The sequence below is a fragment of the Dryobates pubescens genome, chromosome 15 (genome assembly GCF_014839835.1).
Source record: "Dryobates pubescens isolate bDryPub1 chromosome 15, bDryPub1.pri, whole genome shotgun sequence".
NCBI lineage: Eukaryota > Metazoa > Chordata > Aves > Piciformes > Picidae > Dryobates > Dryobates pubescens.
Window position 1 is genome coordinate 19,700,006 of NC_071626.1, and position 26,803 is coordinate 19,726,808.

The 26,803-nt window shown below is 41.0% G+C and overlaps 1 protein-coding gene across 5 annotated transcripts in view; it reads right to left on the reverse strand.

The window, feature by feature from the left end:
- Window positions 1-26,803, reverse strand: part of SOX5 (SRY-box transcription factor 5) — a 347,783-nt gene that overhangs the window by 282,229 nt on the left and 38,751 nt on the right. For 4 of the 5 annotated variants that reach the window (XM_054167737.1, XM_054167735.1, XM_054167736.1 and 1 more), the window contains exon 1: window positions 18,460-18,620. The exons of the other annotated variant lie outside the window; for it this stretch is intronic. In XM_054167737.1, coding sequence (XP_054023712.1) covers window positions 18,460-18,497 — 38 coding nt within the window. In that variant the 5' untranslated portion in view covers window positions 18,498-18,620. Of the gene's footprint in view, window positions 1-18,459; window positions 18,621-26,803 lie in introns of those variants that run through there. 5 annotated transcript variants of the gene reach the window in all.

Sequence of the window (26,803 nt, forward strand, 5' to 3'; positions counted from 1 at the left end):
TGTAAATATATCTATATATCTATCTATATCTATTATATAAATTATATATCCCTTTTCTAATTAACGTATGCTGATTTTCTGTAAGCCCATACCTTGTTAATCTAACTATTCTGCTTTAGTAGTCTGGTAGTAGTATCACCAAGGTTGGAAGAGACCTCAAAGACCATCAAGTCCAACCTGTCACCCAACACCTCATGACTAGACCATGGCACCAAGTGCCACATCCAATCTCCTCTGAACACCTCCAGGGACGGTGACTCCACCACCTCCCTGGGCAGCACATTCCAATGACGAAAGACTCTCTCGGTGAAGAACTACTACCTATTGCATCATAAAAGGACATTTCTGTGCAAACAAAACATGAACCTAAATATCTCTTTCTTGCACAGAATAAATATAATGCCTATTTGGACAAATCACCATATAAAGCAGAAAAAGAACCATGCAGATATAGTCTCAGAATAACCATATAAAAAAAATCTCTGAAGATTTTAGTCAAGGGATTTTTTTTATATAGTTATTCTGAGATTATGTTTTTATAGTCCAGCTTTTTTAAACATATGAAAAAGAGCCACTATTTACCTAAAGCAAAAAACTTCCGTTTAGTTCTTTGCCATTATGTATTCTAGTCTATTTGTCACATCTATATAGCTTGTATCATTACTGACACAGCTGTAAGAGTAATAACATGTATCATGCTTCCATCTTTCTCCATATAACTCATATAAAGAAGAACAGGATATCTCAGCCAAATTATTATTAAAGGTGTATCTTCAAAACCCAGAAATCAATTGTTCATCACAGTAATTGACTGTGGTCATTCATTACATCTCTGCTGTAGATCCTGCTTTGCTTTAGAGGAAACAAGTCATAACAACAGGCATTAGGAAAATACTGCAGAAGTTTCAGCTCTCTAAACATCAGAGTAGTCTTCTGCAATTCATGATAAAAAAAGATAAAAACGGGGGTGGGGGAGGAAGGCTGAAGCAAACAACAGTGCTGATTTGCTGGTACAGTGACATACTGCTCCAAAACACCTTTTCTGGGACTTGTTTCTCATACAATCTCTAAACATTTATCACCGGTACTCTCTTGCATCTGACTCCCACTAAACATTCAGAAGTTCAGGCTTGATCATCTGAACACAACAGAAGACAACACAGATCAAACAGGTTTTGAGCTGCAGGACCCACGCACCTAGCAGGCACACAAAATTGTAAAAACAGGATAACAAGCAGTTTTACACACCTAGAGCTCTGGGGCATCATGGCCATATTTGTGTTGCTTTAATTTTATTCCCTTAATAAACTAAAAAATAGTTTTAAAAAATCATAAAAGCTAGGATTCAAGTTTTCAGACTTAATAATGCCCATTAACTAAAAAGGAATTAAAGAAGAAACAAAACCAGGCTGTGTAAATAAAGAGGCATTCAGAAGTTTTAAAATTTCAAACTTCTCTGCACAGCTGGGAACCACAGGAACTTAGTCTGTCCAGCCAAAGTGTGTAAAGGGACAGTATGAATCTCTTTCTGTTGATTATGCTGAGTGCCTTACCTCACAATCACATCTTGAGAAGAAAGTCTGTGGTCTTCTTGCCTATCTAGATACTCAGGTAGACTTCAACAGCTGTACTATGTAACCTGCAAGGTATTACCTATGTTCCATTAATTCTGCACCCAGCAGTAATGTTACTTTTTACTTGCTATTGCCTCTACTTCACAGGGCGAATTTCTAGGTTGGATTATTAGCAATGTAAAACACATCCTACTAACAACCAAATGACATTATTTAAAAAAAAAAAGGTTACTATATTATACTAAAATAAGCCCAAATCTATCATTTCATCGATGTCATGTACACCCATTTAAATTTTGCACAATTGCTTCTTCATTCCTGAAACATGAAATCAGTCCAAGGGGACTCTAAGCTATGCTGTATTTTCCGTATTTCACTGCAATAAAATATTGCAAATAGGTTACCATGTATCTGGGATTTTTCCTGCAATCATCATAACCAACCAATGTTGTCATAATGCCACCACAAACCGCAGCTATTACCTCATACAAGAGCACAATGTTTTGGCCATGCAGTGCAAATAGTAGGAACAACTTCACCATCATCTTCCAAAATAGTTCTTTGAACACATTTCCCAAAAACAAGCGGCACAAAAAAAAGCTCTGCCGCTTCGTTCCTTCCTTCCACCCTCCAGATCAAATGAGAAGAAAGCAGTCACACAGGCAGTGCCCTCTCCTGTCTCCCTTGTTCTTAAAATGCTCTGGATGACAGTCATCCACAGTTAAATCACACTGAAGTCAACAGGAAATATTCCAAAATGTGGACAAATCATACACATCATTTAACCTGAACACTCCAGAATAAGGCTTAAGAAAAGCAGACTGTTTAGTATCTGCTTTTACCACATACTCTACCCAAGTCATAAGACGGGCTGAGGCAACACCTAAATAATAACAAAACCAAAAGTACTATCTCCTTTTAATGAGGAAATTACATTGTCAATTGCAGTGGGAAAATATGAAGATAGGTGAAAATTATTTTGTGACTGTCCTGATCTTGTAGCAAAAGCAAAACCTACAGAACTTCAAAGGAGTCAAAGCCGCTCAGAATCTAAGAGGGCTGGCCTGTGCGAGTTCAATCTACCATATTCCTTCTCAGACTTTACTCAAAATGGTTTCAAGCAACTTACTGTTAATAAGGATTAAACCTGCTTAACTGAAGTATTTTCAGAGATCACATCACTATGAGGCCTGATAGTGAAGTCTATAGCAGCAAGGTTCTACTCATATATTCTAAATATGACTATGTATTTGCATTCTGGATTCTTCCTCAGTGAAAACCAGCGTATGCAAAATAAATTCCACAATCCCACATCTTGTATACAAAGGGCATCACACATATCCTGCGACTTAAGCTATTCTCCTGAAACTATCTTAGTCTCACACAATCACACTTCAAACACCCCATATGTCCAGTTTGGTTGTTCCTCCTTTAAAAAGCTAATAAATGTAGCAGTTAGATGCAACTGTAATCCATCTAAAAACAATTATCTGCAGTACTCTATGCCAGGAAAAGCATTAATAGGAATCACTAAGAACACTTCTGCTTTATTTTCTTACTGTTTTATGGGCCCAATCCAACGCTCAGGTCAAGCCAATAAGAGTCTCACAACTGCTTTCGGTAGGAGCCCGATACTCGTACATCAATGTGGGGCTCAAACAAGGAAGCCGAATGATCAGCGTAGCCCCTGCGTATTTATTCATGCAATAATGCAAAGCCAGAGGAAGAACAAACTTCCCGTGATGTTGCTACCCAGGGATGCAGAAGAGCCAGTAATAAAAGCATTGGAGATGAGGATGAACACTGCTCTCTCGACTCACTCAGTCCTTCTCCTCTTTTCTAAGACTACTAATAAGAGTATCCAACTCATTTCCTGAGAATCGGGCTGCCACAAGGCACTGTGGTGTATTTCCAAACATGCATGAGCCAAACTATGAAACACATTTAGAACTGTAGGACAATTAAAAGGACACATGAGTTTTCTGCACTAGCTGACTCACATGCAATTCTTTCACACACAATTTTTCATTTCTTTACAAAAATCATGCACTCTTCCTACACACACATCCATTCTTCCCTCCTGCTTTCCGTGCTAAACATGGCATCAGAATCTTTGAAAATACAGATGTTATATAGCCTTTGAAATGTGGGAAGCAACTTCATTCTGGAGACTTCCAAACCTGCACCTAGGGCTCCCTGGAAGGCACATACTGCTTCAAGGGACTTCCAAGTCCCGTACTGACACATGCGTGATCTCACTTTCCCTCATCACTGGAGCTAGACCATCCAAGAAACTGGCAGGTTGATACTCTATAGCCATTTGGTAGCTACATATTGTGAACCTAATTTTATTTTGGATTATGACCAGGCCACAAAGAGAATTGAAGTCCAGCCTCTGAACCTTCTCCCAATTTTAACGCAACTGTATCTTGATGGAAACAATGAACTGGCTTAAAATCCTAAGAAGCCACACCAGATCCACCAAGTGTATCCTCCTCTGCAAACCACCCTCTCCATCTGCTCTAGGTGATCCTGCTCTTGCAGGGGTTTTGGACTAGATTATCTCTCAAGGTCCCTTTGAGCCCCTAACATTCTGTAATTCTGTGATTTCAAGCTTTTCCTAAGTCAGCTCTCTAAATTTAAGGGGAAAGGTGACAATGCAACAGTTTACTTAAAACCAAAAGAAAGAGACCAGGAAGCAACATAACTAGAATTTTAGTGGTGGAAAGGAAAAAGGGAGAAAAACAAAAACAAAGAAGAGAGAGAGCAAGGTTCAGTTCTTATTAATAGCATGAGGGAACTAAGTCTTAACAGTGTAGATCAAATTAAACAGTTCAGGGAACTGGCATGAAAGCTGGCACTTTAATAAAAAGGGGGACAACTGCAGGTTGTTTAAAATTGTAGCTGCACTCTTAAACCCTCTACCTCCTCCTTCTCCCAGGCCTTCCTCCCACACCACCAACTGCCGTCTCAAATGTACCTTGATGTGAACTAACTCCAGAATTCCCTTCCAACCAAAGCAGATTAAAGGAATCTACAGAACACAAATTGACAATACATATGATTATATTACCTAAAGACAGGAGGAGGGGAAGCAAAGAAAATTACCAAACTGTTGACATTGGTCAAAGAGACATTCCCCTCTGAAATTTCCAAGAACACAAGGCCTGAATAGCAAAGGTTTCATTATGAATTAACTCATAATGCTTCTTACAGAATTCCTTCTCAATCATCCCTGAATACAGGAGCTTATTCTTGTGCAATCACTAATGCTGAACAGTAGATAGGCTGCTATTTCCCACTCCTGATGAAACCCATGCAACATGAAGAACTGTTTCTCTAATAAGACAAGTAAATTCAGTAGAGTTTCTATGGGAAGGCATGGTGACGGTGGCTGGAGAACTAGCTTGCCTTTTTTTTCTTTTCCATCTGGATGACCACTCAAAGGGACTCAGAATTTTCTTAACTTTAATAGGTTTATTGTTTTCAACTCTACCTGTGAGAATAACAGGTCTCCGAATACAACTGTAGAAAGGATGCCAAATTGCTTGTTGGGAAAAGGTGAAAGGAAGGAGAAGACTGGAGGGATGAATAAACAGTCCAGGCATAATAGAGGGCTGCAAGTCTATTAGTTTGTTAGGGCTATTAAGCACTGTTAAGACTTAATTCACGCACATTTTTTAAGTCAGATTTTTGCTGTCTGTACATTATGATTCATCTAAAACTATGCAGAAGCTTTTCAGTTTCCAGTATTATTATCACTTTATCCACAGAGATCCAACTTAATCTTTCTTTCATCATCTTGGATGATCACAAAAAGGCAGACTCAGGCAAATAAAATGTAATAGTTTAAAAGCTGTGCTTTCTCAAGATCGTGTAGCACAGAAAAAAAAGAAATCTTTATAAAATGAGAGTGTAAATAACAATTAGTCTTTCTATTCACCCTCCTGACAATTCAGGAGCAAACAATCCAGCCCTACTTTTAAATGGAAAGTACAATTATTGAGAAAAGCATCCAGCAATATTACGATCTGGCACAAGCAGCTCTCTAGACACAGCAGCAAGGAACCTTTAGCCCTGTCCAAAGGTGTTAACAATGCAGTACTAATGTGACACGGCACTAAATGGATGGCCAAACACAAGGGCTTTGTTACATGCAGGGGGTTGCGTTTTCGTCATCTTTTTCCAAACCTGCACCCAAGGGAAAATATTATCAAACCCTTTCAAAGAAGAAAAGCAAAGAAGAAACATATTTTGTTGTACATGCTTTAAGGATAAATCTAACAAAGGTAAATCAATATTTGCTAACAAAGAGTGAAAGAGCCAAAGATTTTTGATTTTTCGTACAGTCCAATTTCTTCTGCTTAAAATATCAGAGTAAAACATGGACGGGTCAGCATACCAAATTAATACACAGCAAAGGTTCCTCTTAACACCCAAAATTTTTAAATGTATTTCATGAATAGGCTTTTACAAAAGATTTTAGTCACTCTCATTCAATCTATATCTTTAAACACATAAATTGGGTCAAAATGATTGTATTATACGCCAACAATTTATGCTATCAATTTTACTTTCTATGACTGAACTACTAAAGGAAAACTGCGGTTCTGGTTTAAAGCTGTAAATTCAGATCAAATGGGAAAGTGTTAAATTCAGAAGGGCTTTTGGTCCATTAACTTCCATGCTGATTTGACACGCTCTGCAGTGCTTGGGCAACAGACTCTGCTATACAACGTATTCCTAAGCAAACAGTGCTTTGTGTCATAAACCATCTGGGGTGTCAGTTCTAAGGGCCACTCATATAAACTCCTATGATACACTTGGAAATGCTGAGGTACAGAAGTGAAACTTTTCTTCACTACAAAATCCCTCTTGCAAGGGTAAGGAGATGCTGTCATCAGAATGATGGAAGGCATAAAACTTTGGCTAAGGCAGCTGTTTTCATTATTCCACTGAAGAAAACCATTGGATACACAAGCTTTCTAAAAACACTATGATTTTTCTAAGGTAGCGACAAAAGTGATACCATTCATAACCTGGACAGTGCTCCCTTTCATATCAGAGCCTATAGTTACAAAGCTAAGTGCCAAGCAGATGGCAGAAATCTGTTTTGTATAAAAAGTGTGTGCACATACGTGTTTTTTTTAGATTGAGTTCTTTGTATTCATATTCAGGCCTAGGTTCTAGCCATCAAAACACTGGCACTGAAGCCATCATTAGCAGCATTTTAGACAACTGGCAACTAAGGTATTCACAGTTCTCCACAAAATGTTCAGCTAATATCTCCCAGATGTATAATTAAGGCAAAAGATCATCTTCTTAAATTGCTATCAGTACTTTGGATGGCCTTTCAATAGACTGCAAATGTATGGAAAAAAAGCTATTTTATTTATCTTCCTTTTAAAAAAAATGCTGTTCTAACTTCTATTATGCTCTAATTTTTTTATAGCTTTTAAAAATACAGTCTTCCATGTCAGACTCTGCCCAAATACAACAGCAGCAGCATCCTTAACCTTCTTTTACTCTCATAAAGAAGGAAATTCTATAAATCATTTCAACAGTAAGTCTCTTTCTTATCTGATACTCATTTAGTTTACTTAATATGAAAATGTAAGATGGTCCATGCTGCTCTGGCGCAATCGGCCCTAGAGGAAGTCAGTGAGCCCTGCAAGAATCCACTGCCGAGTCTGCTGCTATTGCGCTGGACAACCCATGTCAAGTCATCTCAGTGGCAGGTACCTTCGTCAACTCATTTGTGAGTAGGTTGTTTATCACCACAGACAGCAAAACCAGAAATGCTTACCAGCATGGGGGTCTGCCCTCTGCCTGGGGTTCTCATGGAATCTGGGAAGTGGTGACAATAATTTGCCTGGTGACAAATTAACAGAGGTCACACTTTTGACAACTGAGGTTATCAAACAAATGCATATTCGGAAGAATGCATTTTTTGTGCAGCAGCCTCGCTTAAGACCTTGATGGCCACAACTGGGAATTGGTACCTTAGGAAACGCACAGTTTCAAAACAAAGATTGATTTTGTGTACCGTGCCAAGTCCACTAAAGCCCAGATGTTAGCCCTGGCAGAACTCAGATACATTTTCATCACCTTCATTTTGATCATTCTAATCTTGCCAGGGATACATGTTTAGGATGAGCAGAGAGTTAACATGTCTTTAAAGCACGCCGACACAGAACTTCTGAAGTCTACAGATCTGCAGAAGCCTGCAGAAATCTCTCCTGACGCTTTAGAAATGTTGGCGGCATTGCAACTGATAGAACTTTCCTGCAGATTAAGGAAAGTCAGGCTTCTGCTCAGTGATCTCCTCCTGAGTCACCATTTCATGCCACTCTGGTTTAGTAGGGTGAAAAACATCAGCCCTTTTGATAGGGATGAACAGCATATTAACAAGGCCTATATTTTTAGGACCTGACACTGAACAGTGCCACTGAGTCCAAACAGAATGAATGGACAGGTTTTTTGGAGGATGCCTTGACTGGCCCTATCACAAAAAAAAGGTCTTTGTGAACACACTGCTGAATAACTACTACTGAAACACTATGGAACATACCCGATTATAAACCATTACCTTGAAAGTAGTCTCCCTAAGAAAGCTTATCAAAGAAAACAAGCTAGTAGCTCAGTCATAATATTCATAGGCTACAGAGATCAAATCCAGCTAGGACTCCTAGAATGTTTCTCAACAGTGTGTAGTAAGAGATGCAACACAGGCTAGATCAAAATCTACCTGCAGAACTCAGTAATTCAGCTCTATTTTTACTGAGCAGACAGTTGGAAATGAGGAAAAAATCAAAACAAAATACAGATTAGAAGAACTTTTATCATGAAAAAGGAAGTAATTCCTCCCTATTGATAAGCCTATATCATTTTCTTCGTTTTGGATCTCTGTCACACATTTAAAAAACAGACGTCAAATATGTGGGTAAGAATCACAATGCATTTTGTGTTCTGCAGTGTGGTTTCTCCTTTTAAGCTAGCTGGTTTGCTTGCTTGTGGCTGCCTACATTGCTGCTTTCAGTAGACTCTGTTCCTCACATTAACAGTCTCCATGTGAAGAATTTTTTACTGGACTTCCCTAGTGCCTGGTCTGTAGCTTATAAAACATACAGCTCTTGTACATATGGCTGAATATGGTAATTGTTCTCCAGGATGAAAACTCTACCTGACCGTTAGCAGCACACACTGTCTCTCAATTTGCTGCTTAAGCACCACGGGTCTGCTACTGACTCCAGCTCTCTGAACTTGCCTCCAGGTAGGGAGCTAGTTTAGAAGCACACTCAGATAATTGCAGGGACTACAGACAGTACTCCCTCCCAGCCCTAACTGATGCAGCTGGGGCTGTAAATATTTCTTTACGTTATATTCTTAATTACACTCCAAAGTCCCTATTTTACATATTTAAGTAATTTGAATATTGTAGTTCATCTTGCTAGAATGAAACCTTCAGAAATTATAATTGGTGAGACAGAGTCTATAATTTGCAGTTCTGAGGATCTCAAGAAGGAAAAGGAGGGTCTTGAGGTTAAAAAACAGGCCTAGCAGTCAGTGTCTCTACTTTTCATACTCACCCATGCAAATGATTTTGTGACAGTTTTCTCATCTATAGCTTGAGACTAATCTTGCTTCTCAGCCTAAAGAGCACAGAAGTCCTCATGATTTGTATAGTAATGGTTTCCAAATGCTCTGAATTCCTAATCAAAAGACTTTATAGTAAACATAAATCTATTATTAATATTATCAGTACTTCTAACAGTAAAACAACTTCTACATACATGTGCAGAAAATAAATACAGACAGAATATATGGGAACACACATTGCTCAATTTATGAATTCTAAAGCATGGCTTCAGGACTGAAATCTCATTCATGAGCCATGGTAGGGATCTCTTACCTACTCTCCGTTTCTGAATTTTCCCCATACAAAGACACATTGATATTACTCTAAGCTCTAAGCACAAAGGCTGCTCTGTGGAATGGAAAGAAACCTTCTTTTTTGTGTGTTTGTACAGTGACGAGCATAATAGGGTCCTGATTCAGGATGCTTGCACTCTACAAAAACACACTAAATCAATGACACTAATACACATGCAGACTATCTGTAACAGAGATGCATGGCATACTTGAGTGGCACAGTAGCTTTCCCATACTTTGCACAGTATTTCATGCAAACACCACGCCTAGCATGGTTTTCCGAATCACACAATTCATTTCAGAGTTTAGGCAAGCACAGCAAAAGTGAGCAGAACTCATAAAACATAAGCAAAGGATGAGAGCCTTCCACTGAGAAATTCTGCCAAATTCTAATTTGAGTTTCAAAACCAAAATCAACTTGATGCCCATACGTTTTCAACAAAGACGAGACTAAATAGCCTTCATTACAACACATTGACCAGAATAGATACCTACTTAAATCTCCAAAAACCATGAGAAAAAGACAAACTAAAGGCCAAATTTCAATGCAGAAATGTATTTTCTATGTCCCTGTGATTTTCAAACTCAGAAGCTGGCATAGTTTTAACAGATATGGAAAAGAAACCTATTTGACTTTACTCAGCAACTGCAGAAAGAAGCTGTACCAAAAGAATAATGTTGCACGTTCTGTTTTCGTTTGATTTCATTTAGCCCTTCAGTTCTCAGTTTTGTTTCATTTAGCCTTTTCTTTTTTTTTTTTGTTTTAAATAATCATCATGTTTTGGTGATTCACATTTCACACCAGCACAGGAACAAGCCATGTAAATACAACACAACAAAATGACCTAGTTTGTTATAGACATGCCAAATGGGTAAGAACATCCTTCCCTCCACCGTTACCAACCATCACCTTCCCACACATCTTATTTCTATCAAAAAATGTCTCTGCCCCAGTGAAGCCACAGCATCAACATTTAGAGAGAAAACCTTATGAATAGAAACTTGACTAAACCTTTGGAGAAAATGTTTTCAGTCTTGTTTCACTAAGTGAATTTCTCTGAAAATAAGTAACTTCTCTACAGTCAAATACAGTATGGGCAGAACTACAGCAAGCTGAATGCTCCCTCCCAGCACAAAGCTCTGCTGAAGTGCTTTAACCCTAACTCAGGCAGGCCACCCAAAAAGGTGAGAGGACACCATAGAATTTTTAATGAAGGGTTGGAAGTACTTCTCTTGAAATAAGGAATGTCTTAGCATTATAAAAACTATAGAGAGAGATGGAGTTTGGCCTCTCAGATTGTGATGAATTTTAGCTGCATCACACTCTATTAAAGCGGGGTGTCTTTAGGATTCCCAAACTGAAGATAACGCAGCATCATGAAGCCCAGTAAATGCACAAACCACTCTCCAGAGAACAAACATGAATGCGTCTGTACATATGGGTACACATACTTCTGCGGGTTTTTTTAGGCTCACTGTTTTAATTGGCAAAAGAAACTGTGGTGAAATCTTTTCATGTAACTATGGATAAAAAAACAAAATTAAAAACTGTTCGGAACCACGAACATTTTCCACACTCTTAGTCTTATGTTGTCTATTGAGCAGGCAATAGCAAGTAACTCCAGATCACTGCCAGATGCATTAGCTTTGTCCATGTCCAATCTGAGAAATGAATTAATGGAGACGTGGGGTATTCCTTCATTCTCACATTTTTCAAATATCACATGCGACACCAAAGAAACCAAGGGGGTGACAAACTGTATCGGTTTCTCTCCACTTAAAATACATTCCTAGGCCGTTTTTCTCTTGCGCTACAAAGGTTCATGAGGAACATGAGATGCAAATAATGGTCTTAACTACGGCAGAATAGTGCATACCCTCACACACATCACTAAAATCAATTCTGATTATTCAGACAAGAAAATTAAATTCCTATTCATTCTACTTATGTTTCCCTCCAAAAGTAATAGAATCATGTTAAGATTAGAGAGACAGAAACAAAAACGTAGTAATGGGAGTCAAACATACACAAAAACACATCACTAAGGTAACATTTATGATATGTTTAGATCAAACAGCACGCACTCACATCCTAGGAGAAAAATAAAACACAATGAAGACAGTCTCTATAAACTTGAGAGAACACAAAGGCAGAAGTACATGGTGAAACAAAATAAAATAATTATGGATCTCAAAGAGCAGCTCTCGATACGAATTTCTGCATTTGGTCTTTAAAAAAAAATGTTAACAAATTAAAAAGGTAATGTGGTACATTACACCCATTTTACTAACAGCAAATGTAACTACAGTCTGAGAACTGATAAATGTTACCTGATTAATCCCACACTACTTTTAAGGGAAACAAGGTCAAAGCCATTTCAAACTTTCAAAACAAGCCCCAAGCTTTTTCTAAATTTCACTTCAACTCTTGAGAGTTCTGGAAGCCAAAAATAGTAATTGTCAAGTTGGCATTTATTTTTCTTAAACACGGTGACAAAAGGACAAGTTGAAGAGAAGTACCATGCCAGACCAAAAATAAGGGGTTAGGAAATTTTTCACAAATTTCCTTCAAAACAAACCAACCCACCTTTCCTTCCTGCCCCCATCGCCCCATCAATACCATGGGCAGCAGCAGCTCTAGTGCTCCTGACTCTTAATATTAACGCCTGAGGATTCTAGCAACCAAAATTCAACCTGTGTCTTTCTCCTTTCCTTCTTTTTCTGTTTAAATAAATAAATAACATTTGCACCTATCCTAAAAATAGACAGACAGCTTCTCTGAATTCCCATTGCACATCTCACAATTTCCATTCATTCCTTACTTTCACTTCAAGTACCATGGCCCCTGCGAGCAGTGCTCATCAAAATTCTTCCAAAATCTTGTCAAAATTTGCTCTCTCCGCGCGCGCGCAGAGCTTCACACTGTCACAGGGACATGAAGGCTCAGGAACAACTTTTAGACTTGTGCCTCCTCAGGCTGGCGAAGGCTGGGCTTGGTGCGGAGGTGACAAGTAGCGTCTCTCACGCAGAGGCTGCATAGTGAGGGGCTCCCCGCTGGCCACAGGAAAAGCCCAGCCCCCGCCCCAGGCGAGGCACAAGCCACTGGGACTAAGTTAGCCCCTTGGTAGGGTGTGGGAGAGGTGAGACGAGTGGCAGACTGCAGGCTAGCGTCATAACCCTCAGCAAAGGCGTGGGTGAAAACTTTAGGTCCTCTGACAGCAGCAGGGCCTGTGGAAGGAGATGCAAAAGGTACAAATACTGTGTATCCTCATCAGATATAGCACACACAACTGCTCATACTTGCCCACTGCCCAAAGCCTAAAGCTCAAGAGAAAAAACGCAACCAGTTTCAAAAGTTCAAGCAGTTATGAATTGGATGATACAACGTGATGAGGATTTGCTTAAATTATAGTGCAGTTCCTATCATACTCAAATTCAACACAATTCTACCTTTTGTAGGAAGTACAGAAGACTTCATACATTTTCCAAGTTCAATTAAAAACCACAGATGCTTTAAAAAGTAAAAGCACTTTGCTTCTAACAATCCTACTTGTTAAACTCCTTGCCATAGGCAGACACATACTACAGCTATTGATTAATTGCTCTGAGTGCTTCTTTCTCGACTACAGTAGCAGAATTGCCAGGTATTAAATACTTCCAGTGTGTAGAGGTATAACTTAAAGACATGTTTTTTCCCTCCACATACAATTATACTGTACCAAGGCCTGAGTAAGAAATTAATTTTAAAAAAATAATAAAATAAACCCCAACACAACGAGGAGGTCAAGACTCACCTCTACCAGAGTTGCGAATGCAAAGGTATCTGACACGTACACATGCAGGTATTCAACAGTAAGAGATTTAAGCATAGTATGAAACACATACGAAGAAACTATAAATCTACCTTAGGAGGAGATGCTCCTTTTCCTGTATAAACATTGTACAAGTGCATTTTTTACAGCTACAGATACATCACACCACACAGACATATGGGTATCCTTCCAGGGAGCTTCACATTTAAGTAACTCAACTAGGTAATGTATGCCTCCTAAATGATAAAGCCATAAATGGTTGTTAAAAGCTCCCTGAGAAGTAGCAAATATTTTGTAAACTAGTTGTATATTTAAGATTTCTGGACAGCAAGAGAAGGAAAAACAATTCCTCTCCTATCTAAAGGTACCAATCAAACACACTATGCACATAAACATCACAAGATGCTTGGTGGGAGAGTGTGTGTATGTGTTTGTGTGTGTTTTAATTAACTCCTTGAATGCATATGATGAGCCAGCCACCCAGAATTAGTAATGCCAAACTCCCGATTTGATTCAAATGCAATGAATACAGCAGTTGAATTGTGCGGGCTGGTGTGTCACTCATCAGCTCTCTCATTTGGGCTTTTGCCTTCCGAGTCTAGCGCACAATTTAGGCAACTGGTAAATTATTGAGATGTTCATTAAAATCTATCATCTGTAACAGTCAACTTCTTCCTCGCTAAGCATAAGCGCAACAAATGAAATTAGCGCACACAGGACATTAATGAGTCGTCTACAAATGCATTCATTCCTTCTGCCTTATTTCTGAAAAACTGAATCATGTCACTGCAAAAAAAACGGTATCTGAAACTTTTAACTGGCACTGTATTTATCCTCCAGATCCCAGATCCCTAGAACTACAAACATAAGCAATAAAGTCCTTTTATCAAAACATCTCAGTGGAAGGTAAAAGCTATTCAGCCCAGTATTACAGAAATCTCATTGTTTTCTTTTAAATGAAGGAATAATCACTCTTACTTCTACAGGTAGATTTTAGGAGAGTGGAGCGTAATTCTGAGCAAACTGGGTAATAGAAAGGTGTTAGTCTTTCTCCAAAATTCTCAGCAAACACAGGAGAAGAAGAAAGCTTTTAGGGTAACTTTAGCTAAGAAAAGCACTTCAGAATACGCAAAGTTTCCTTTTAGGAAAATGATTTCTCCATTTGACAGTGTTGGTACAATCCCAAAATAAATTCAGTGGGAGTCTGAAATGACTCGTGCAGTGCAGCAGTTAAGCAGCTAAGTATATTTTTTTCCTCCCAGCAGAGGCTTGCTTTACACATCCTTGAGCCTTTCCTTTCTACAAGCTATTCACTAACACAGAGAACATTTTGAGTGCACAAAACTAGCGACTGTAACTGTTAAACCTGATCTACTGTCCCCATCCCTACTGCTCCCATCCACGCCTTTTGTCTTTTCCAGCTCTTACTTCTTTTCCCCATGGAAGCACTAATCCATCCTTCTTCCTCCCACAAACACTGCGTACCCCTTTTCCTTGAATTAGCATGTTGAAAATCATTTTTAAAATAAAAAGGAAGAAGAGAAGAATGAAAAAGAGAAAGAGAAAGAAAAGATAAAGGATGTCACTGTTCAGATGCCTAGCACAGCCTCTCAGTCTACAGAGAAATGTAAATATGCAGTAATTAATTTGGGTTTAAGGACATTCCATACACTAGGGACATTGTTAAGCAGTCACTTTATCTATTTTTCATTTATCAGATTTTATTAAGACATTAAAACTTTATGTTGAACATTTCTGAGATTTTATCATTCTGTAAATTTCACAGCTGTTCACTATGTTTCTGGCCACACTGCCTTTATCTTTTCTTCAATGAAGTAAACTTTCTATTGTGTCCATACTTGTTATATTCAAATATAATGGCTCATCTTAATTAAAAAAAAGGGAAGAAGAAAACCCAAACAAAACAGTTACTCTTTTTGAGATCTTTAAAACAAATTCAGTGTGCCACAGGTAGACCACGAAGTACATCACAGAAGTTATCCGTTCCCTGTATAACAAACGGAGCAGATCCCAGTTATAATTTCTTCCTACGTTTCTGCAAACATCATCCCCCTCAGTGTATGCATTCTGATGCTCCTCAATAAGGTAGCCGAACAGCCACAAACAGAAATACAGACATGCAAGCAGCTTCTCAGGAAAGGATGAAAACCCTCACATTTTTGGTATGGTAATTAATTATACATGCTAATTCACAAAACCTACTGCAATTTACTAGTGATGCTGAATGAATTAATGAATGTTTATTCATCTGACACTGAGGATTCATTTTCATTCCAACTGTGTACCGTAAATGGTCCCTCATAATAGACACAGACATACAAGAGCAGTCCCCTTGATCCAGATCCCTTCAGTTGAGGTGACTGAAAGTTTCTGAATTGTTTGCAGTTTACTAGAATACACTGAAACATCACGGGAAAGATGACACGGAAAGAAGAGTAACCTCCTGAGATATACACAGACCCTCTGAGACCTGAACTGCAAACAACTTCACCTGATAAATCTTTGCCTCCCTGTAATTTGTATTCAAGTTTAAAAGGGAGTAGTGGGACATGGACAGTAATAACAAAAATTAAGTCGGTCGTGCAGAACCAACATGCTGGACCCCAGCGACTACAGAAATGTGCTCCAAGAACTCTGTTTACCGAGATTGTGAGAATATAATCTGCCATAAGTGTCTAAAAATAATAATTGTGCATCATGCACACATACAGACATGAACTCTCTGAGCATGTGTGTGTGAGGGTCTGTGCATCTGTGTAAGAGAAAGTGCATCCTCATAGCTGTTTTCTGATGAACACATACATTACACGGACAGTATCTGTGTATGTGTGTGTAACTGTAGTCAAACACACAATGTAAACAAATGGTAATGATTAACAGATATTGGTTTGTATTACCAATTTCAACTTCAGAAGGGAAATTTAAAAAGAAAAAAATAAATTACATGTTCCGAGGTTTGTTTTTATTGCTTCCCATTTCTACTGCTTGCTATTATCCGCACAGCAAAAGGAGAGCAGCGTATTGATTATTTAACTAGAATGTTTACAAGAGCAAAGCTGGGATCTCTGAAAATGAAATGTATGCAGGGGGGAGGAGAGTGGAGAAGCTTGCTCCATTTCTGAGGAGGATGTTTTGTTCACAAATATTTATTTATATATAAAATTTATATGGATATATTTATATTGCAGACAGACTTCAGATTTTTTCAGAAAGTCCCCCAACAGGAAAAATGAAAGGACTTCGCTCTGCTTCACAAAGTTTACAAGTATTCAGTTAATCACAAAGTTCAAAGAATAATCAAAAGCGCTTGCTTTTGTAAACTTACATGCATGATCGTAATGAAGCCTATGAAATACTATATTGTATGAACAAGACAAATGCATCATCATGATGACAGACCAGATTCAACAGCAGAAACAGTAACCACTTCCTCAGGTAGTTGAGCTAAGTTAATATAATGCACGTGAACAAAACCAATTTTGTTCTGTTACTGATGATAAACCAAAGATAAACACCAAGTATTCCAAGCAGGTCTGGAAAATTAATTGTATTAACAACAAGCTTGCAATCACGCCAATTCCACTTTCTAGTAAGGAAGTGTTCTAGTTGCAGCATAAGAATAGCAAGCGTTAAAATAGTTCTAATCTGCATTTCCCTATTTTATTTTTCTCCGATCTTTTAATTCAAACGTTCTTTCCTTCCCTTTCTCTGCATGCGTGTTCCTCGTCCCACTTAAAATGTTTTTATCTTGTCTTCTTTTCTATGCCTTTACTATCAAATTCAGTAGGTTTGAACGATGAACAGCTTGACTTAGCATATTTTTAACCAGCTGGTCTAGCACCTAGCTTGTATTGCATAGTCAGATACAACCAAATGTTTATACAGGAGGTAGCTTTCACGAAGATGAGAAAAACCTAAGTAACGCGCATCCTGGCGTTCTTTTATTTACCACTTAGAAATGAAAGTTTGGATTGTTTACTGCAGCCGCACAAGTGACTATTAATAACCTTCAAAAATGAAGCCAGAGGGAAGGGATGCCAGATCATCAATGGACCCGTGTACAAACGCCTGAGAAAACGCTTCAAAATCTCTTAGGTGCGCCAGATCATATGAAATAAAGACGAAACTATCGGAGGTCACCAGCCGTCGCCAGTGACAGCAAAAACTTAATTCCAAGCAGGGAAGGCTTCTGCTTCGGGCAGGGGGAGAGGGGCTCGCCTACGTCATACCCAAACCCCGCTCCTGATACTCCGCGACAGGCGGCGGCCAAAACTTGGGAGGCACGAGTTTCACTTTTTTTTTTTTTTTTTGCCCCCCCCCCCCCCCCCCCTTTTTTCCTTTTTTTTCCCTTTTCTCATGTCCTCAGGCAGAAGGATGTTCTCCTGACAGAGGCCCGGGATATTAACTTGCCTAAAAATAATCGCTCCTGCTAGATCAACAAAAGATCATGTGCTCGGCGGAGCGCCTTCCCAAGTTTGACGGGAGGGCGAGGTTGGAAGTTGAACCCCCTGCTTCGCCCGCCACCGGGCATCCTCTGTCGACCGGGGAGTCCCCGGATAGGGGCGGGGAGGTGCTGCCCGGGAAGGCAGCTCGCTCAGTGTACCACGGCGGGCCGGTTATGGTGGGCTGCAGGAGGGCACCGCAGCCCCCGACGCAGCGGAAAAGAGCTGCGCGCCGCGAGCGCTCCGCCGGGGTGGCTGCGAGAGGGGCTCGGCGGCGCCCGCCGCAAGCACGGGGCTCCCCCGCCCCGCCCCTACCCCACCGACACGCCGTCTGAATAGCCAAGGTAACGCCAGGAATAGGGGGGGTGGGGGCACAGGACACCGGGAGGAGCATCTCCCCGGCCTGCCGCCAAGCGCCGGAGTTGCGCGCCCGTCCCCCGTGTGTCCGTGCGAGCCTGCACCGTGGGCAGCCCAGCCGCGCACAGGCGCGCAAACACGCGTGCTCATGTAAATACAGTTAAAAAAAAAAAAAAAGAAAAAGAAAAATAATTTTAAAATACAACAAGAAGCCACAAAACAAACAAAAAAAAAAAAGGGGGGGGGGGGGGAGGTAGCACACACACGCACACCCCCCAAGGCAAAAGGTAGCGGCCCCCCCGCCCCAACAACTCGACTCACCTTTCAAACTCCTGAGGTAAATCAGGGTCAGTTAGCATGCTGGAAAAGCACAATTTCCCTTTGTCACAGCAGCCACCTATGGTCGCCTCCAACTGAACCTGTCAAGTGAGTCCAAACCTTCTAAAACCGATTGATTTTCTCTCTCTCTCTCTCTCGCTGCCTGCCTGCCTCCCTCCCTCTCTCCCTCCCTCCCCTCCCCTCCCTCCCTCCCTCCCGGCTCGCTCAGAGCTAGGACTCCTTGACCAGTCTCTTAAAGGGGCAGCAGCGCGCCGCGAGCCAGCCTGCTCGCGCAGCTCCCCCCCCCGCCGCGGCCGCGAGGCGCTGGGCAGCCGCCGCGCGCTGCCGGTCCCCGCGCTGCCGGTCCTGCTCTCCCGCCGCCACGGCGGCAGAACGGGGAAAGTCAAGCCCTTCAATGTCCTAAAACCTGAGGGGGGGGGGGGGGGGGGGGGGGGGGGGGGGGGGGGGAGAAGGGGGGGGGGGAGGGAGGGGGAGAGGCGGCTGCTGTTGGGGGAAAGGGGGGGGGGGGACAAAAAAAACTAACCACCACCACAAAAACCCAAAAAGCCCGGCAATCCACCTCAAACGGCAAACCAGGAGCAAATTCCCTGCGCTGAGGAAGATCAGTGGAGAAAGAAGATAGAACAAGAGCAGAGTGATTAAATTGAAACAGTTATCAACTCTCTCGGAGTTGGGGGGGGGGGCGAGATTAGACACATAAACATGTTACCAAAGGCATTTGTGCTCCGAAGAATTTTCATTCCTTTCTCTCTCTCTCCCCCCACCCCCCCTTCCCTCTCCGCTCTCTCGCTTTCTCTCTCCCTCTTTCTCTTTGGGGAGAGGGGGGGAAACAAATACCCAAACCACCCCGCACAACAATCAGGCATTGTTCTGAGGGAAGAAAAGCAACTTTGACAGATTGAAATATAGCAGAGGCCCCTTCAAGGAAACCTGTAAACAACTTGTCACTCACTCTGTCGGTCTCACTGTTAGCTCTTGCTCTCCACAAAGTACTGCGAACCGTCCTGGCAACAAACCCTAAGTTTCCTCAGCTCCAAACTTCATCAAACAGCCCCGTTCTGTGCGAGGAAAAAGGTAGCCACATGCCAGAACAGCGGGCACGCACGCACAAACAACCAAAATAAACTTTCCGTTCCTCTGCTAGGGCTTTTCTTGTTTCCTTTTTACCCCCACCCTCCTCCCCACCCCGGACGAGCAAGAGGAATCTCTCCCGCCGTGGATCTCCCTAATTTCCCCTGCCTAGACAGCCCCCGATAAGAAGGTGGCCGGTTGGTTGTCGCAGCGCAGCCTCCGCGGCACTTCCAGTGATCTAGATAAAAATCTGGCAGACGAGGAGGGCAATCAGGTAATGGACCTTTGACACGCGGGGACAGTCCCACATCCCGCCCGCCCCGGCGGCCCGGGGACACCGCAGACCGCCCCGGCGGGAAGAGGGGGGCAGCGGCCGCGAGAACGCCGCGGGGAAATCCCGTCCGAGCCCCCGGGATTAGCTCCAGAGTAAGGGCGTGGGGGATAAAAATAGGGGGGGGGGGGGGAATTAAAATCTGGTCTCCCTGATCTTTAGCCCACACACCCACACACAACCACATATCTATACTCCATTCTTTCCAGTTCCACAGCCCTAATTCCTTTCTCTTTTTTTTTCCTCTTTAATTTGCAGCTGGACAACATTAAGGGCCTTTAAAAACCACGAGGTTTTGACCCCACAACAATTTGATTAGGTCCACTGCCCCCTCTCTTCCACTCTTATCCCTGCCTCCCAGGGACACAGAGAAAGCAAGTTTACTTTTTGAAATACATACACATATTGGCCCAGAGAGGCCGTAAAACATTCAATGTTTTCATGCCCACTGGCTTAAAAAAAAATAAAATCCAAATAGAAAATCTTATTATTTTTATTAATATCCAACAGCTACATTGTTTAATTTGCTCCCTTTCCCTCTCAATGCATATGTTATAAACCAGCAGGCTCAGACAGGGGCATCAGTCCAGTGTTGGCATAAAGACATCATCAGCTACAAGTCTGGGATGATCATTTTAATCACAAGTAGCAAACCCACTTGCAACTCATGCACATCATCCCCAAAGAGCATTAGACCATTGAGGAAACAAAACACTGAAGCTAAGATTGCAAAGGCGCCTTCGTTGCAGCTCATAAAAGAGGATCTGCGAAGGCTGCCTCCAGCCTGCCTTACACCACCACAGCGCTCAGAGCGGAGTCGCACACAATCTGTCAACTTCTGGCATGAGGTAGATCTAATGGCTCCTCACTGTGGGGCAGGGTAAACTGACTTCCTTCAGTAGCCCCTAGCAAATAATATTTTCCACAGAGGCCCATTCAGAGGAGTCTGACAAAGCTATGCACATATGTACAAGGATTTTTAATTTGTTATTTAGTCGCTAGCCCTTTTAGGACAGCCATGAAGTAGACATTGAAAAGGCAGCAGCTGATTAAAAAGAACAATTACAAATACTTTCTCTTTCATCTGAGGGTCTCCAAACCACGTTAAGTCTCACATTACTCCTCTGCAGGTAATAAATATAATTAGGGCCAATTCCAAAACTTTATTTGTATTGAAAAGTATCTCACTCTGCAGGGGCTCCATTCAAATCAGTAAATCTCTGTGTGGAGTAGGAGGCTACTTAGTAGGAGAATTTGGCCTCAAATAAGGAAACTGAGACGCAGGCAGGCTTAGTAGCTTGCCCAAGTTGACACAGTTAGCCAGCTCCAGGAAAAAGATGAGAACCAAAGATCTCATGTGCCTCACAGTCGACAACAGCCCTTACACTCTTGAAACATGTATTTCAGCTACTTTTTCCATAAAGGTCTGATTTTTTTTATCTGCTGTTCAGATAATACATACTTCATTGCTCTATTCACATTTGTAGGGCCCCTTTTCTTGGTCTCATTTTCCCTTTGATGCCCATCCATAAATGCTGTTCCTCTCTGCTATGCCTTGCTTTGCTTCCCCTGTTTCCTCATACTTGGCCTCGGGAGAAGTTTGCAGAGAGAAGCCACTCCAAAACTCCATCTGGAGAAAAATTACGACCACCTCTTATTCAAAAAAGTTCCATCACTTTGGGCACTACTTCTGCATTTTGACTGCACAATAGATCCACTTGGCTCTCTAACCTCATATCCATGCAAAACTCATGCTCCACTCCACAACTGCCCTTCTTCTACCATGTCCTTCTCTCACCTGTTCGCATGTATTTACCTCTTCCTTTATCGTTTCCTATTGGAGCTTTTTCCAGGGCAATGATCACATACTCCTCCAAGCCGGTGTAATGCCTAACACAATAGGGTTCCTTGGTTGCTGGCTCTCAGTGAATATGATTATAAACCAGAGCCATTGCCATCACCATCAGGAATTGTGGAAGAGGATATTGGCTAAACTAGGAAGAAGTACAAAGAACCATAATAAAAAGCAGGGGGTGGGGCAAAGGAAAAAAAAAATGTCCAGGGGAGAAAACAAAGATAGCTGAGCAGGAGGGAGAACTAAGAAAGGGAGAGGATGTGGAAGCAAGGAAGGAAGTAGAGATCATTCCCCTGAATGTTTCTAGCATGAATCCTTCTTTTCTCTTGCCTTAGTTTACATCTATGCAAACACACTTCATGCTGAGGTACCTGCCTCTTCCTCCCTGTTTCTTGCATTTTATGTTTTCTGTAGCTACTAAGCTCCCTCTCCCAGCCGAGTGGGGGTTATATAGAGCTGGGTCCAAAAAGGAGTTTAAAAAGAGTTACTATTGCATTAACATTGTATTGTATTACTCTATCGTTGTATGGTTCTTACACAGAACCACAGAATGGCAGGTTGGAAGGGACCCCAAGGATCACCTGGTCCAACCTTTCTATAAGATAGCATAGTTTAAATGAGATGGCCCAGCATTCTGTCAAGCTGAGTCTTAAAACTGACCCATGTAGGCAAATCCACTGCTTCCCCTGGGAGACAATTCCAATCTCTAACTGTTCTCATTGTAAACAATTTTCTTCTGGATTCCAATTGTACCCATCACCCCTTGTCTATTCCATGGGACTCCTTGAAAAAAAGGGTGTCTCCATCATCCTGGTAGCTTTAAGCCTTCTCTTCTCAAGGCTGAACAAAGCCAGTTCTCTCAGCTTTTTTTCACCTGGCAGGGCTTCCAGGCCTCCAACCATTCTCATGGTCCTTCTATGGACACTTTCTAGCCTGTCCACATCTCTTTTTTTGTACAGTGGGGACAAAAATTGCATGCAATACTCCAGGTGTGGCCTGACAAGCACTGAGTAGAGTGGGGCAAAGACTTCTTTATCTCTGCTGGCAATGCCCTTGTTGATACAACCCAACACCCTGTTGGCTTTATTTGCCACTGTAGAACACTGTTCACTCATGCTGACCTTGTTATCCACCAAGACCCCTAGGTCCCTCTCCACAGGGCTGCTCTCCAGCCACGTGGATCCAAGTCTGAGCTGCATTCCTGGGTGTATTCCCAGGTGCAAGACCCTACATTTGTCCCCGTTGAACTTCATAAGGTTCTTGCTAGCCCACTCCTTCAGCCTGGATTATTAGATTATTAACAGTCTGTTGCACAGATTTACCAATAAAATTATGTTCTTGTAGTATGTTCAGCTGCAATCACAAGAGAGAGAAAGCAAGTCAGACAAATGGTTTGAGAGAATGTTAAAACTTTTCTACGAATCATTTCATATTAAGGCTTGGTTTTTAGAAATTGCCAGGACATATCACAAAGGCTGCTACCATGACAGAAAGTGGGAAAAAGAAGGAACTGGGATAAATGACCACTGACTGAGAAAGAAGATAATGTATGTAATATGCAACTGTCCAGTTTTTAACATATTGCATTTCATCTTGCTCTGAAACTTTTGACTGGTAACAGCAAGATCTGATGCCCTTTTTTACCCCGAGGGCCGTGGTTACAAAATCCACTTGCAACCTCGCAAATCCAAGTTCAGTCCTCTCAACTGAAGAAGTCAGGATATACGTACAATTATCTCCAGCTGATGAGAAGAATGAAACCTCCTTCCACACCTCCCCCAACAGTTCAGTGAAGTTCCATTTCTCTTGCATCGCTTGCTTTAAGAGGTGCTCAAAATAAACAAGTCCAGGTAAAAATGGACAGTTTGGGTTGAACTAACCAAAAAAGCTCTGATTTTCACTTGGCTGAAAGGAAGCAACCAGATTTATAAACTCCTATCTGAATTTTTTTTGCTTAACTGAAATTTCTGTCACTATACTGGTTCTCCAGTTCAAGAGGTGAACCAAAAAAATCAATTATCCACCCAGCTCCAGTAAGAAATGCCACAGCTCTGGAATATTGCATAGATGGAATCCACACGTCTTTATGAAAGCGTGCTGGCAGAATGAAAACTTTACATTAAAAACATTTATTTATTTTAAATCATCAAACGACAGCGCTTTAGCCTAGTGCCTTTGGCAGCCACTGCAGTACAGTAAGTAAAGGAAGTGCTGTGAAAAAAAAAAGGGGGGGGGGGGGGAAAAGGCAAGCTTTTTGGGTTTTGTTGTTTCCACTGTAGGTTTTAATAATAGAGACCTCCAAAGTCCAAGGAAATGTAAGATGTTCCACAGAATGATTTACTGGAAAATTCTTACAGAAAATATGTAAAACTCTGAAGTTCCTAAATGCATTTTCTTTTGCAGGCACACATCTAAAACAACTGCAGCATTACGAACAAATCCATAAGATTCCTAAGCAAGGGTGTTTTGGAACAGGTTGCAAGAGAATGGAAGGAGAATAGACTGGCGTTGATGCATTTACTATGAAGAATACCTCACAAATAATGAGTGCTTACTTCAGAGTATGGAAATGTTTAGCTACAATGCAGTTTGGATCATATGCTTAGGAACAGATTTTTCCTTTCAGTGTGCATGCCTAGCTGCCATTTCCATTAATGGGAATTAAGTACATGTGTCAAGAGAAGAAGTTAACTCTTAGAAATATAACTAATCTATGCTTTTTTTAAAGAATGTAAATGCCACATCAGGCATGTTCAGTGTTGGCAAAACTGAGTGCTGAATATAGTAGAGCAAAATCCGAGAAGGAGAAGGCGGTCTGGAGGACTGCAATTTCTGTGCTATTTAGAGTTTTTCAATTTACTGAATTTCTTCAAGTAAAAGTAAAACCATCTCATTTGCAAGTGGGAAGCCCTCATTTATCAGCTACTTACTTGCAATTTCAGCAAGGGCCTACCATCTGCATCTGAGAACTGACACTACCCTTAAGGAAAAAAAAATAAAAATTGGAATTTTCATCTAAAATTTGAATTCAAACTTCCCTCAGGGTCACTAAATATTACAATAAAGCTCCTAATAATTTTTTTAAATGGATGTTGGCATGCATCAGCCAGGGTAAATGAACCTCAAAGTTAATCCAGATGTAAACTATCTATAAAATAAATGGGGGTTTTAGAAATAAAAGTAGTGTATGTAAACACATTTAAAATGAATTTGTACATCTAGGCAATAAGTAGCTTCTAATCATGAAAAGGAGAAAAATTAGAGACAGGATATATTCCTGATTTTGTATCATGTCCATCCCTACTTCTGATTCCTTTAAGTACAGCTGATCTTATTGTTTCTCTATACTGTCAGTTAGCTACAGGGCCTCTTTGTTGTCTGTTATAGAAGTCTTGGTCTGCACAAAAACAGTGTGAAAAAAAAAAAGGTAAAAAGTGGACAGTTTAAGAAAAAAATAGTCACAGAAATAGAAGGCACGTCCATGGATAGGAATTGTGCTTGAAGTGATTTAAGAGGCTAACTGGATCTCAAAATTGCAGTTTCTTGTTACGGTTCTGAACATAAAATGTTAGGAAAAATAGGAGCCTGTTGCTCTCAGACTCCCCCCCTCCCCTCCCCCTTCTTTTTTTCACTACAGCTATTTTGCATGGAATGCAATGTCCTGACTGAAGCCCACAGCCTCACCTTGCAGGCACTCTCCCTGCTCTGCCTCCATCCTGATCAGCCCGATTACTTTCTGACTGACAGGCCTGCTTACTGTCAGTGCCCATCCAATCCTTAGCCTCTGGATGACAATGCCAGCAGGAATGTTCTTCCTCGGTGTCATTTCCAATGACTGTTACAAACATGTAAATGCCTGCCACAATATAACCGACAATGAACCTAACTCGGTTCATACCGATAACCACCTCCCATCAAAAGGAAGTTACCTCCCTTTTCCCCTGCTGCACGTGTGGAGGAGTAGTTGGTAGAAATCAAGTCTCTTCTGAACAGGCAACTGAAGTTTTATAGCCAAACATATAAGCTTCTGAGCCTAAGTATCCTAAAAGCACTGTTTTTAAAAGTAGACAATAATCATCAAGCCTGACTCCAAGTTCACTGAAATGGAGATCTTTCTGCTTAACCCAGCGGGACTTCCTGTGTGTCTCCCAACATGATTCTTGCAGGTTTTATCATCATATTCTGATCACTTCCCCAGTAACTATGCTCTTTTTGAAACTTATTCATTGGACAGGGTTAGAATCATGACATTTTGTCTCTGTATTTATAATCTGACTGCTTTTTCCCTATAGTCTGTTTTTACCTACCTGTGCAGCAAGGATGCTGGCTTTAAAATAGATTTGCTTCCATTGATTGATATAAAGAAGCATCCATTAAAAGTGCAAAGGTATTTTGGAATAATCCACAGCACCTAGTCTTGTGTTTTGCAAAGGCATTCCAACCTTCTTGTGGTCATGAGGTTTGCTCTGGTGTTTGAAATAAAAATTCTCCACACCACATCTATTGTCTTTCAGTGCTATTACAAATTGTTTAGGACACTTTTGCCCTAGGACTACAGCCACACTCAGCAAACCAGATCGAGGTCTTTGGCAGTGGGCATGATACTAACATACAGCTCAATTCATAGATGCTCTTTGGTTTATATACTACACTGGATTAGAGAAAAAGTGAGTGTATAAAATAATTTCAATTACCATTACCATTTCTATTCACTTTGTACTGGAAGAGCAGTGAAGATTTATGTCTTCTGTAAGAAACATCCTCTATCTGAACCAGTTTAGACTGTCATCGTAATTAGACAACACACACACACAAAAGGTAATATTCTAATACTCTCTAAATTGCTTCTCTATTTTATGCATTTTTTTAGTCTGTATAATCAAAAGAATTCACGTAACCACTATCTAGTAAATGTTTCCAAAATGTAGATGCTGCAATGTGCAGTTTTGAAATTCAGAATAAATTCGTAAACATATTCCCTTTCCTCTGTACCACACACGGGGCCCCTACCTTACAGATACAGTCTACAATAAGATTAATACGAATTAATGTTTATCAAATGCACTCTG